The sequence below is a fragment of the Pecten maximus genome, chromosome 2 (genome assembly GCF_902652985.1).
Source record: "Pecten maximus chromosome 2, xPecMax1.1, whole genome shotgun sequence".
NCBI classification, from domain to species: Eukaryota; Metazoa; Mollusca; class Bivalvia; order Pectinida; family Pectinidae; genus Pecten; species Pecten maximus.
Genome location: NC_047016.1, coordinates 14,751,154 through 14,764,827, shown reverse-complemented (window position 1 = coordinate 14,764,827; position 13,674 = coordinate 14,751,154). Strand labels below are relative to the sequence as shown.

The window sequence follows — 13,674 nt, the reverse complement described above, 5'->3', positions numbered from 1 at the left end:
AAAAAATTACAATGCACAGTATAACCGGGTTGTAGATTAAGAGATGAGGTGTGTCCGTCTTACTGCTCGTTTACGTAACTCCTGACCGGACGGACATTAGTCATGCATGAGTTGTCCACCTTGATTGACGACTTGGTCATTGTCTGGAGATTATATACTCCAACACTCTGATGTGTCCTCCGCCTTCCAGTGCTCTTCTTGGCACTTTGATGTTTACCACCTGTATTTGAATATGCCACCTTGCTTATTGTATAATTATAGAGCGATGGGTCAGAAATCAAAAACTCAGACTACGAGGCAAAACTCGCCCAGATTCGCCAGGTCTACCAAACCGAGTACGGAAAATATGAACAGGTTAGCGTCATTATGTCTTCTGGCAAAACTGTAATACATTAATACCACTACTCCACACTGTGACTGACTCGAGTATGTTTTTTTTTGCCATGTTCTGTGTGTCTTTCTTCCTTTACCTGTGTTGTCATATCTCACCTACATAGTTTTGGTCCCGGTCACTTACTCATAATCATTCTCTCTGTTTTACCATATTTTTTGTTTATTTATTTATTTATCTATTTTTTTCCACTTTTCACTCTTTCCAACCAAATTAACAACTTTGGTGTTTCTGAAGGGAACATTTTGAATGTGTGTACTGTTATAATCATTAACTTAAGTACTAACCAGTAGTCTAGTTAAATAGTGACTAAATTGTCTGGATGTTTTTAACATGTATCATTCAAATTCATCAACATGTCTCCGAATAAGATCATACCTGGTAAGACATTTTTTATGCAACTTTTTCAAATTTTTTCACCGAAAGAGTTGTCTTATTTATTTCATATTATATGGATTTTGACAAATATTACAATGCATTTTGTAAACTAGGTAATGGTTTTGCTGTAAAAATCTGAATGGAGTAATTGATTTGAAGATTTAATTTCTGAGACATGTATATGACTTTGTGAGCGATGTTTGTGTGCTAGAGAACAACCTTCACCCTTAACATGGTTTTGGAAAATCTAGAGGGACTAGAGATCTGCATGAGTGTAAGTAGCAAACAGAATGTCAAAACAATTTTGATTGGTCAGCTTTTAAATGAAGTATCTGATTGGTTAGTTGGTGATTCTGCTTCTTGTCCAAGTAGATTTATCAGTAGTTGGTGTATAGGGTGTTTCTAATATTGGGGTTTGGTTTTGGTTTTAGACAGTGATGTTTTTTACATTTACAGTAACTGAAGATTTTTGATAAGTGTAAATCCTTGGTTTTGTGTTTTGGAAAAAAAATATCATGTTTAAATGTTTTATATGTAATTGATTGTAAAAGTACTTTTGTGTTTTCTTGAATAAAGATAATAACTAATGACTGGTTTTAATGATCGTAAAAATATATTCATCAGTAAATGTTTCATCTTATTTCTATCCTGTTCTCTGTCAATAATAGAGTAGAATTTCTCATCAATAACATCAATTTGTTGTTCATTATGTTTTGTGAATCCAACTGATCTATAAATTGATTCTGTTGATTGTTGTTATACAAATTCATATTGATACTGTGTATTATAATTACTGGTACGTATTGATCAGTTGTCAGCTTGTGTGTTATGATTACTGGTACGTATTGATCAGTTGTCATCTTCACCTAAATTCTAGAAGTAGGCGTGTTTGAAATTTTATGTGTGCTAATTTTACTTGGTTAAAGAATTATGAAGTAAAGCAAGGATATCTGTGATCAATATTTAATGCATATGGAGTTTAAGATTCTGGCGTTTCTCAGTTCTGGCAATGAAATCGATATAAAACTTATCTAAAGGCCGAGCAGATAACCCAGCTGTATTGGCTAGTGGTTCTAGGCAGCAGGGATCAATGCGCACTTCAGGGGTATCTGCAGTTGCTAACATAACTGTGTAAGATTTAACCACAGTTTGAAATTGTTGAAGCAATAGATTGAATTTCTGTACGAAGCAATAGATTGAATTTCTGTACGTGTAGCATTGAAATTGGACGTAGCTACAATGTTTGTTGTCTTGTTAACGCTCAATAGGTTTTTATTGAAACAGTATAATCGGCTTTCTCTAACTTTTTGAGATTTCACCTTTAAAAACTGCTAAGTTATTGCACATGTGTATATCCAGGATTTGATTTAGGAACGTTTCCAACAATTTTGGCTTTTGTAATCTACTTTTGTTCTCAAAAATTACTATACTTAGTCTCATATTTGAGCCAAATTTTATTCCGCTAATTCAAGTATGTAGTTATGAAATTCAGAAGTGATAAATAATGGTAGATTGTGATTATACATGCTTGTATAAATGGTTATAGATGTAGGAAAGGTGAACAGAAGAGTAGGATTGTTATCAAAGTTGGAAGCGTGTTTTTATTGATAACATGTAAACAAAGGATTAGGTAGGATAGATGATGATTGTTGGAAATAGAGATAGGATAAAAGGATATGGTTCAATTTTGTTGGAACAATAGATAAAGGCTGAATAAAGGTAGAACGGATGGACAGGTTGTTTAGATGGTTAGATTTAAATGTTACAGGTATGATAATTAGGGTTGGAAAGTGCAGGTGATAAAGGATGGTACAGAGTGAATGTTTTAGGTAATTTGTACAGGTAATAATAGTGTGTAGGTTCAGTGTGGGTTTATGGATTGATTTTGTAACACAATAATATTAATAAAAAAAAATAACATTGTGGACGAAGGTTGTGTAGGGATCAGATGGAGAAGGTTGTTTAGGGGTCAGATGGAGAAGATTGTGTAGGGGTCAGACAGAGAAGGTTGTGTAGGGGTCAGACGGAGAAGGTTGTGTAGGGGTCAGACTGAGAAGGTTGTGTAGGGGTCAGACTGAGAAGGTTGTGTAGGGGTCAGATGGAGAAGGTTGTGTAAGGGTCAGACAGAGAAGGTTGTGTAGGGGTCAGACTGAGAAGGTTGTGTAGGGGTCAGACAGAGAAGGTTGTGTAGGGGTCAGACAGAGAAGGTTGTGTAGGGGTCAGACAGAGAAGGTTGTGTAGGGGTCAGATGGAGAAGGTTGTGTAGGGGTCAGACGGAGAAGATTGTGTAGGGGTCAGATGGAGAAGGTTGTGTAGGGGTCAGATGGAGAAGGTTGTGAAAGGGTCAGACGAAGAAGGTTGTGTAAGGGTCAGACAGAGAAGGTTGTGTATACGTAGGGGTCAGACAGAGAAGGTTGTGTAGGGGTCAGACAGAGAAGGTTGTGTAGGGGTCAGACGGAGAAGGTTGTGTAGGGGTCAGATGGAGAAGGTTGTGTAGGGGTCAGACTGAGAAGGTTGTGTAGGGGTCAGACTGAGAAGGTTGCGTAGCGATCAGACGGAGAGGGTTGTGTAGGGGTCATACTGAGAAAGTTGTGTAGGGGTCAGACTGAGAAGGTTGTGTAGGGGTCAGATGAAGAAGGTTGTGTAGGGGTCAGACGGAGAAGGTTGTGTAAGGGTCAGACTGAGAAGGTTGCGTAGCGATCAGACGGAGAAGGTTGTGTAAGGGTCAGACAGAGAAGGTTGTGTAGGGGTCAGACAGAGAAGGTTGTGTAGGGGTCAAACGGAGATGGTTGTGTAAGGGTCAGATGAAGAAGGTTGTGTAGGGGTCAGACGGAGAAGGTTGTGTAAGGGTCAGACTGAGATGGTTGCGTAGCGATCAGACGGAGAAGGTTGTGTAAGGGTCAGACGGAGAAGGTTGTGTAGGGGTCAGATGGAGAAGGTTGTGTAGGGGTCGGACTGAGAAGGTTGTATAGGGGTCAGATGGAATAAGTTGTGTAGGGATCAGATGGAGAAGGTTGTGTAGGGGTCAGATGGAGAAGGTTGTGAAGGGGTCAGACGGAGAATGTTGTGTAGGGGTCAGACTGAGAAGGTTGTGTAGGGGTCAGAAGAGGACTGAAGAGGTCAAATGGCATGGGGTCTGATATTAGAGTCAAGATGTCTTCTAGTCAAATAGAAATGTGTAATGGTCAGATAGAGGTCAGGTAGAAGTTAGATAGAAGGGGTCAGATAGAATTGGTTGTGTAAGGTCAAATAGAAGTGTCTGGGCAGTAGGGGTCAGATAGAATTGGTTGTGTAAGGTCAAATAGAAGTGTCTGGGCAGCAGGGGTCAGATAGAATTGGTTGTGTAAGGTCAAATAATAGAAGTGTCTGGGCAGTAGGGGTCAGATAGAATTGGTTGTGTAAGGTCAAATAGAAGTGTCTGGGCAGCAGGGGTCAGATAGAATTGGTTGTGTAAGGTCAAATAGAAGTGTCTGGGCAGCAGGGGTCAGATAGAATTGGCTGTGTAAGGTCAAATAGAAGTGTCTGGGCAGCAGAAGTCTGATAGAATTGGTTGTGTAAGGTTCGGGTAGAATCGGATAGAATAGGCTACTTAAGGATCAGATAAATGAGGTCAGGTAGAAGAGATTGTCACTTAAGGTCAAATATCAGAGGTTATATGTTGGGGGTCAGATAAAAGAGGTCATGTAGTTGTTGAGAGGAGAGGTCAAAAGAGGCTGTATAGGAGTCTGATACAAGATGTATGATACTTACCAGATAGACACAGCTAGGTATCATAAAAAGGTAAAGGTGTTGACAGATAGGGGATCACAGAATAATGTAGATTGATTAGTTGAGGGGTGACTGATTAGTTGGGGGGGGGGGGGGGGTGACTGGTTAGTTGAGGGGTGACTGATTAGTTGAGGGGTGACTGGTTAGTTGGGGGGGGGGGGGGGGGGGTGACTGGTTAGTTGAGGGGTGACTGATTAGTTGAGGGGTGACTGGTTAGTTGAGGGGTGACTGGTTAGTTGAGGGGTGACTGGTTAGTTGAGGGATGACCAGTTAGTTGAGGGGTAACTGGTTTGTTGAGGGATGTGCCTTAATGAGTTGAGGGGTGATTTGATGAGTTGAGGGTGATTTGATGAGTTGAGGGGTGATTTGATGAGTTGAGGGGTGATTTGATGAGTTGAGGGGTGACTGATTAGTTGAGGGGTGTGCCTTAATGAGTTGAGGGGTGATTGATAAGTTGAGGGGTGCCTTAATTGAGGGGTGATTTGATGCATTGAGGGTGACAGTTGAGTTTAGGGGACACTAATGGGTTGGTTGTTGATGAATTGAGAGGTGACTGAGAGCAAGATTTTGGGCAAAACTCCACCTAAAGCTCTGCATGAATCCAAAACAAGTTCCGATTGATGTGGAGGGTACCAGTTTCCAAAAAGTTGTTTTGAGATTTCCAGCTTTTCTTCTACAAATTTTGAAATAGAATGCTTTAAAATAAATGAAGGAAAAGATTGTTTGTACTCCCAAGTTCTAATTAATGCCTGCTTTCACTGCATGCTGTTATCAAGGCTATATATATGATCAGGATTGATTCACTATTTCAACTCAATGGTTAAATTTTCTTTTCTTGATCATGATAATAATGTATCTTCCTTCCAAATTACCAGACAGAACAATGTCCAGTGATTGAACACTAAAGGACAGGTGTGCTGGTTTGCATTGCGACAGTCAACATATATCATGTTTTACTTTATACTAAAAAACTTTGTCATAATGGGGAATTCCCAATTTCTTCTCTTCATCCTTTCAGGCGTGTAACGAGTTTACAACACATGTTGTCAACCTCCTACGGGAACAGAGTCGTACACGCCCCATTGCACCCAAAGAAATTGAGCGTATGGTTGGCATCATACGTAAAAAGTTTGCTGCTATTGAGATGCAGCTGAAGCAGAGCACGTGTGAAGCTGTTATGATCCTAAGATCAAGGTTCCTGGATGCAAGGTACAGTCTCATAGATAGCCAAAGTTTTTTTTGAAGGGTTTTTTAAAAAGTTGATTCGCTCACTCAAAATATCAGAAATAAAAACAAAATTCTTTATTTAAAAAATAGGTACCTATGTCTTCTAAAGTTTTCAACAGAATGTCTCAAAGTTTTCAAAAGAATGTCTCAAAAGTGTAAACCTGATTTGTAAATCATATTTGCTAAAATCAAATTAATGGTTTGGATTACAGGAGAAAAAGAAGAAACTTCAGTAAGCAAGCTACAGAGGTGCTAAATGAGTACTTCTACTCACACCTTAGTAATCCTTACCCCAGTGAGGAGGCCAAGGAGGAGCTGGCTCGCAAATGTGGCATTACAGTATCACAGGTAGGGACCATCTTATTGTCATAACAGTATCACAGGTAGGGACCATCTTATTGTCATACAGTCAGACATAACAGTATCACAGGTAGGGACCATCTTATTGTCAGACAGTCAGACATAACAGTATCACAGGTAGGGACCATCTTATTGTCATACAGTCAGACATAACAGTATCACAGGTAGGGACCATCTTATTGTCAGACAGTCAGACATAACAGTATCACAGGTAGGGACCATCTTATTGTCATACAGTCAGACATAACAGTATCACAGGTAGGGACCATCTTATTGTCATACAGTCAGACATAACAGTATCACAGGTAGGGACCATCTTAGTGTCATACAGTCAGACATAACAGTATCACAGGTAGGGACCATCTTATTGTTATACAGTCAGACATAACAGTATCACAGGTAGGGACCATCTTATTGTCATAACAGTATCACAGGTAGGGACCATCTTAGTGTCATACAGTCAGACATAACAGTATCACAGGTAGGGACCATCTTATTGTCCTACAGTCAGACATAACAGTATCACAGGTAGGGACCATCTTATTGTCATAACAGTATCACAGGTAGGGACCATCTTATTGTCATACAGTCAGACATAACAGTATCACAGGTAGGGACCATCTTATTGTCATACAGTCAGACATAACAGTATCACAGGTAGGGACCATCTTATTGTCATACAGTCAGACATAACAGTATCACAGGTAGGGACCATCTTATTGTCATACAGTCAGACATAACAGTATCACAGGTAGGGACCATCTTATTGTCCGACATCCTCAACAGACATAGCAGTATCACAGGTAGGGACCATCTTATTGTCCGACATCCTCAACAGACATAGCAGTATCACAGGTAGGGACCATCTTATTGTCAGACATCCTCAACAGACATAACAGTATGCATCTTATTTCAACAGATCATAGCAAAAAATTATTGGAAGCTTAACATGCCTACAGCAAGTTAATTAGATATGCATCAGGTAATATTAAAACGTGATGTATTAGAGATTTTTGATGAGGCCGCAAGCATGGTCTAAATGTAGCTTGAGGTGCATGTGGAAAGATGAGAATAAACACATGTGGTGTATATCGCATCAATTATAGATAACACTTTTTTTCAGAAATCTTTGTTGATTTAAATTTAAAATCTACTACAATTGGTAGAGAGGTGAATTATTTTAGGTATTGTGACTGGAAGGCTGAATAACAAAGAGGTTACTAACACATGGAAATCCCTCCCAACCATGGCGGGAGTGTTGTTTAGGAAACAAGGTCATAGGTCAAATCTAGGATGTTGTCAGATTGTGAAATCCTGAAAGTGCTGAGGGTTTATGATGTGTGTGTGATAATCTGTCAGGTAACCACTTTTTTCCCTTGATGCAGACAAAATACCACTCAATGGGATTCCTACAAACACAAGTCTGGATTTACAAATTGTAGGCCACAATGAATTAGGCTGTTGATGTGAAAGACAGAAAAACAATGGCTAAATATGTGACTAGGTTTTAGAACTGTGAAAGAAAGAAAGAACTAGAAACTTATAATTAGTGGTTTGATTCCCTGATGAACTAGAGTCTGCTTGATGTTTTGGGTCCCTGATGAACGAGTGTCTGTTTGAGGTTTGGGTCCCTGATGAACGAGTGTCTGTTTGAGGGTTTGGGGCCCTGATGAACGAGTGTCTGTTTGAGGTTTGGGTCCCCGATGAACGAGTGTCTGTTAGAGGTTTGGGTCCCTGATGAACGAGTGTCTGTTAGAGGTTTGGGTCCCTGATGAACTAGAGTCTGTTGGAGGTTTGGGTCCCTGATGAACTAGAGTCTGTTAGAGGTTTGGGTCCCTGATGAACGAGTGTCTGTTAGAGGTTTGGGTCCCTGATGAACGAGTGTCTGTTAGAGGTTTGGGTCCCTGATGAACTAGAGTCTGTTTGAGGTTTGGGTCCCTGATGAACGAGTGTCTGTTAGAGGTTTGGGTCCCTGATGAACGAGTGTGTTAGAGGTTTGGGTCCCCGATGAACGAGTGTCTGTTAGAGGTTTGGGTCCCTGATGAACTAGTGTCTGTTTGAGGTTTGGGTCCCTGATGAACGAGTGTCTGTTAGAGGTTTGGGTCCCTGATGAACGAGTGTCTGTTAGAGGTTTGGGTCCCCGATGAACGAGTGTCTGTTAGAGGTTTGGGTCCCTGATGAACGAGTGTCTGTTAGAGGTTTGGGTCCCCGATGAACGAGTGTCTGTTAGAGGTTTGGGTCCCTGATGAACTAGTGTCTGTTTGAGGTTTGGGTCCCCGATGAACGAGTGTCTGTTAGAGGTTTGGGTCCCCGATGAACGAGTGTCTGTTAGAGGTTTGGGTCCCTGATGAACTAGAGTCTGTTAGAGGTTTGGGTCCCTGAAGAACTAGAGTCTGTTAGAGGTTTGGGTCCCTGATGAAGTCCATGGGAGCTGAGATTTACTCTGATAAGTGTTGGGTGTAGAGGTGTACCCTATGGTGAGTTGTTTTGTCTATGGTTGTTTAGTCTGTGGGTGTGTAGTTGTGCACTCTTTAGACTGGGTGATAGGATCCTGTGGAGTGGCAGTTGTCTAGATAACATAGATATATGATCCTTCCCTTCAGTGCTCTGATAACAATACATCTATAGGCACTGGCTTATCCACACACAGACCCTATAACCTGGCCTGGAGTGAAATATGTCCCTGAAAAAAAATCATCTTAAACCATTAAAATAGGACAAGTCAGTTGATATACTGCCTGAGTTCAGAATAGTAGCCACTAGTACTAGTATGGTGGTAAATATCTAAATTTGTGAATTGTAAATTTTAAAAAAGTACATCTGTATGTGGTAGTTGTTGGTAATGACTTGAACAAATATACTGATAATAATATTGTATAAATGTACCAGGTACAACATTGTACAAATATACCAATCAAAACATTGTATAAATAAACCAATCAAAACATTGTATAAATAAACCAGTCACAACATTGTATAAATGTACCAGTTACAACATTGTACAAATATACCAATCAAAACATTGTATAAATATACCAGTCACAACATTGTATAAATGTACCAGTTACAACATTGTACAAATATACCAATCAAAACATTGTATAAATCGTCAATACCAATCAAAACAACATTGTATAAATAAACCAGTCACAACATTGTATAAATGTACCAGTTACAACATTGTACAAATATATATCAGTCGCAACATTGTATAAATGTACCAGTTACAACATTGTATAAATATATATCAGTCACAACATTGTACAAATATATATCAGTCACAACATTGTACAAATATATACCAATCACAACATTGTACAAATATATATCAGTCACAACATTGTATAATATTGCAAAAGTTTGATAGACCAAAACTAGACACCAAAATCAGTACAGTTTGCAATGGCATATCCTTAAATTTAAACAAAGAGAATGCCTTGTGTCTGCTGTATCTGTTCTGTTTATTATGTATCAATGCAGTCCCTAAAGAACTTGGTTGTATTGATTTAAGGTCAAGTAAAACCCTGGTTGTAGGCATCAAGAGAATTTTTTTTTTTTTACATATTGGCATTCTATACTCTGTAGACTTTGGCCAGCTAGGAATGTGGGCTACATGTGGAAGGGGTAAAATTACTGTTCCCCAGCTCGGCCTGGACATACTTGATGTATGTGTCACTCCCTCTGGAGGCCAGTACACAATCCTACACCTGTGCCATCCCTTTTTGGTGGTACCAGCCTCTCTACTCTAGCGGTTATTTATGGAGGAAATTGCTCCACTAGAATCTTTTCACCACAATCTTTTTTTTTTTTTTTTGAAAAGGCAAGATTTTTTTCATGTGCGTCATACATTTGCTTATCTGTTTTATGTGATTTAAGTGACAGGTGAGCTTAAGAAAACTTTTAATTCTCCCCTCCATCCACTTCAATAGTCGCAAGTATTGATTTTATTCAAATCTACTATGCAACAACACTTTAAACGTGGATTTCAAACCATACAGGGAACTAGTTTGCTTCAATTCAAAATGTGCTTAAAAACTGTATTTTAAAATTATGCATAATCAGTTAGCTCGTATTAATTCAAAAGTTAAATACTCTGTAGTATTATAAAAAAAACTTTTCTGTTGTATATATATTGCTGAGTTATAACTAGGCAGGTATATGTTGTATTAATTGTAACGATCCAAGACAAAAGAAGACATGAAATGACTACCTATGATGTAGATCATGGTTAGTTAATTCAGTATTGTAGAGGGCTTTAACGGTTATGGAGTTGTATTGAGTTACGGGAAGTCAGTCTGTATAAACCATTGTATTATCACAGTTGGTACTGGGGCGGAATTAATATTTTATGCCTGGCAAAATTGAGTTTTTATCTTGAATACACCCATGTGATTCCAAATGTATGGTGACACGCATTTTACACATGAGCGATTATCGTAAAGAGGTCTGGCGGAACCATCAAAAGGCTATAAACTTATCACTGCATGGCTCATTAGGCACGAAATGAGACAAAAAGTATTGGTTTTCAAGTGTTATCCTCAGGCTAGCCTAGGTTAATGGCCCTCCTTATCCACAAAGGTGTAACCCTCCCTGTAACATGGCCACCAGGGCAGGGGTCATCTCACAACCAATTGCCACACTATCCCTCTCAATCTATTAGGAAACCATTAGTGTCATGATCTCCAATGTGTTTGAATTTAAAGGTTTAACTTAAGTCATTATTTGTTAATGATTTTTTTCCGACTTAAATGTAAACTGAAGTCACTTGTACCAGATTAATTGTAAAGGTGTATATGAGGGAAGTGCTGATGTGTTTTTCAGCTAAAAAAACACAATATTTTTGAGGATGTTATTCTATTTATAAGAAATAAGTGTCATATGAAAGGGTTCATGTATATTTCTGGTTGTTTATTTGATTATTCTGCTTTTAATTTTAATTATAAATTAATTTTACTTATTCAAAAACTTAATTTAATTTAAGATGTACATTTATAAACAAAAAATAGAAATGTTTGACAGATTCCATTTTGGAAATCATTGGAAATTAACAAAACAATTCTAGGTAGTGGGGGATTACATGATCATACTCTGTTTTATTAGTTGTATTAAAAATTTAACGAAGGAATGTGGACAGGATGTTTGATAGTTCGGCAAGGGGGAAACACCATTAGTGTCACTGTACCGTTCCTTTCATTGACCCATATTCTTAACACTTCAAAGTCTAATCATGTAGTAGTTGTATCCATGTAAAGATTTAAGGTAAGTTTGATAGTAATCAGTGCTGTCAGTTATGATGCTAGACATATCTTGCTGCCAAATTGCAATGCAATCGCTGCAACAAATCCTGCTTTCCATCACTTAATGTTTGGATGTTAGGCCTGGTTTCTATTCTTTTTATATTGGCGTATTTAGCTGGAACTTGTAAAACAGGATAGCACTATAACTGTTCAACCAGTATAACATTCAGATTTACTCCAGTAACAGTTCAGTGACTCAGGGTACAGCTAAAATGTATTTTTGGAAAATGTGCAAAACCTAGGATTTTAACTTGTTAGATTTGCACAGGGAAAATCTAGCCATTTCATGGCCTCTATCAGAATCAGAAATAATGGTGTTATCAGAAATAACAGGTTGTTTTCATGGCCTCTATCAGAATCAGAAATAACAGTGTTATCAGAAATAACAGGTTGTTTTCATGGCCTCTATCAGAAACAGAAATAACAGTGTTATCAGAAATAACAGGTTGTTTTCATGGCCTCTATCAGAATCAGAAATAATGGTGTTATCAGTAATAACAGGTTGTTTTCATGGCCTCTATCAGAATCAAAAATAACAGTGTTATCAGAAATAACAGGTTGTTTTCATGGCCTCTATCAGAATCAGAAATAACAGTGTTATCAGAAATAACAGGTTGTTTTCATGGCCTCTAACAGAATCAGAAATAATGAGGGTTTTTCATGGCCTCCATAGATCAGAATCAGAAATAACAAGAGTATTTTCATGGCCTCTATCAGAATCAGAAATATTAGTGTTCCATGGCCTCCATTGATTCCTTATAAACAACGAGATGTATTTGAAATGCTGTTCTTGTTTTGTATATGCTGTGTTTCTGTACAGCTTGACTTCGTCTGACAGAACTCTCCCTTGACATTCTGTTTAGATTAACAGGATAACAATGGGCAATTTCACAGGGTCAAAACTGGTGTTTAATCAGACTGGAGCTTTGAGCTATTTGTCAGATTTGGTGAATCGGTACTGACCTGAGGTTAGGGGAGGCTTTAGGGTAATGGTTGGCCCCTGGGGTGCTGTAAATTGACTTCTGACTGTGAAGGGACATAGCCTTTGTGTGAAGCATATCTTAACATTGTGGCTTAATGACTATTTGAACTTCTATACAAAATGGGGATGATGACCTTCCAAATGGCCATCAGGATACTGACCAGTGGGCTTTACAAAATGAATTCCTAAAGGAAATGACAAGGTACTAAAGGTGTATTGTGAAGATCAGGAAGGCCTGTGTTTTGATGGAGACAGGCCTGCTCTTTTGATGATAATGACAGGTTTGTGGATTGTTACAAACAAGACATGTCCATCAATAGATGTCTTAAAGGAATGTTTGTAGTGATCATATGGTCACACTATATTTAAAATTTGTTGAAAATATTTTGGATCTTGAATTCACAATAATATGCATAAAACATGTAGAAACTGCCCTTGGTGATGGAGTCTGGGACAATGATTGGGTATCACTATTGATGTGGGTGTTTGGAATTGGCATATGTGTTGGTCAAGTAGGCAGGTTGTGTACCTCTAGACCAAGGAATTATCAGTGAATATATCTGATCCCTAACAACAAACCTACAACCTCTCAGGAGTGTGGAGAGGGGGTATGATGGTGGACATGGGGGAGGCATTGATTGATGGGTGTTGTGGCAACCGACATGATTGACAGAAAATAGAAAGGAAGATAGAGGTAGGAGGTTGCTCATGTTGGTGGAAAAGTGGAATCATTGTGATGACATGACATGGAAAGGGAGGGGGGACTGAGTCTGGACAGGCTTCAACATTGGACTTGGGGGGGGGGGGGGGCTGGTGGACTTGGGGTTGGAGATAAGGTAAAAGGGTAGATGGCCAAGCTGTGTGATCAGAGAGATATGCATTCTGTCAAAGCAAAACTGCATTCAGTTTCACCCATTCCTTATCAGATGGGACAGGGAGGGGAGACAACTCTTTCCTACAGGGACAGGGAGGGGAGAAAAGGATTCAACTCTCCCCTACTGGAACAGGGAGGGGAGAAAAGGATTCAACTCTCCCCTATAGGGACAGGGAGGGGAGAAAAGCTCCCCTACTGGAACAGGGAGGGGAGAAAAAAGTATTTAACTCTCCCCTACTGGAACAGGAAGGGGAGAAAAGGATTCAACTCTCCCCTTTAGGGACAGGGAGGGGAGAAAAGGATTCAACTCTCCCCTACAGGGACAGGAAGGGGAGAAAAGGATTCAACTCTCCCCTACTGGAACAGGAAAGGGAGAAAAGGATTCAACTCTCCCCTA

General features: G+C 39.2%; 1 protein-coding gene across 11 annotated transcripts in view; it reads left to right on the top strand.

Annotated features, from left to right (window-relative positions):
• The window catches only part of LOC117318883 (pre-B-cell leukemia transcription factor 1-like), a 78,582-nt gene that overhangs the window by 10,181 nt on the left and 54,727 nt on the right, over positions 1–13,674 (top strand). For 9 of the 11 annotated variants that reach the window (XR_004530479.1, XR_004530480.1, XR_004530477.1 and 6 more), the window contains exons 4-6: positions 262–354; positions 5,556–5,746; positions 5,977–6,112. Coding sequence is in view for 6 of the 11 variants with exons in the window: in XM_033873835.1 (XP_033729726.1) it covers positions 262–354; positions 5,556–5,746; positions 5,977–6,112 (420 nt within the window). In the remaining 5 variants the exon portion in view is untranslated. The remainder of the gene's footprint in view (positions 1–261; positions 355–5,555; positions 5,747–5,976; positions 6,113–13,674) is intronic. The other 2 variants (XM_033873849.1, XM_033873842.1) reach the window with 1 other exon arrangement.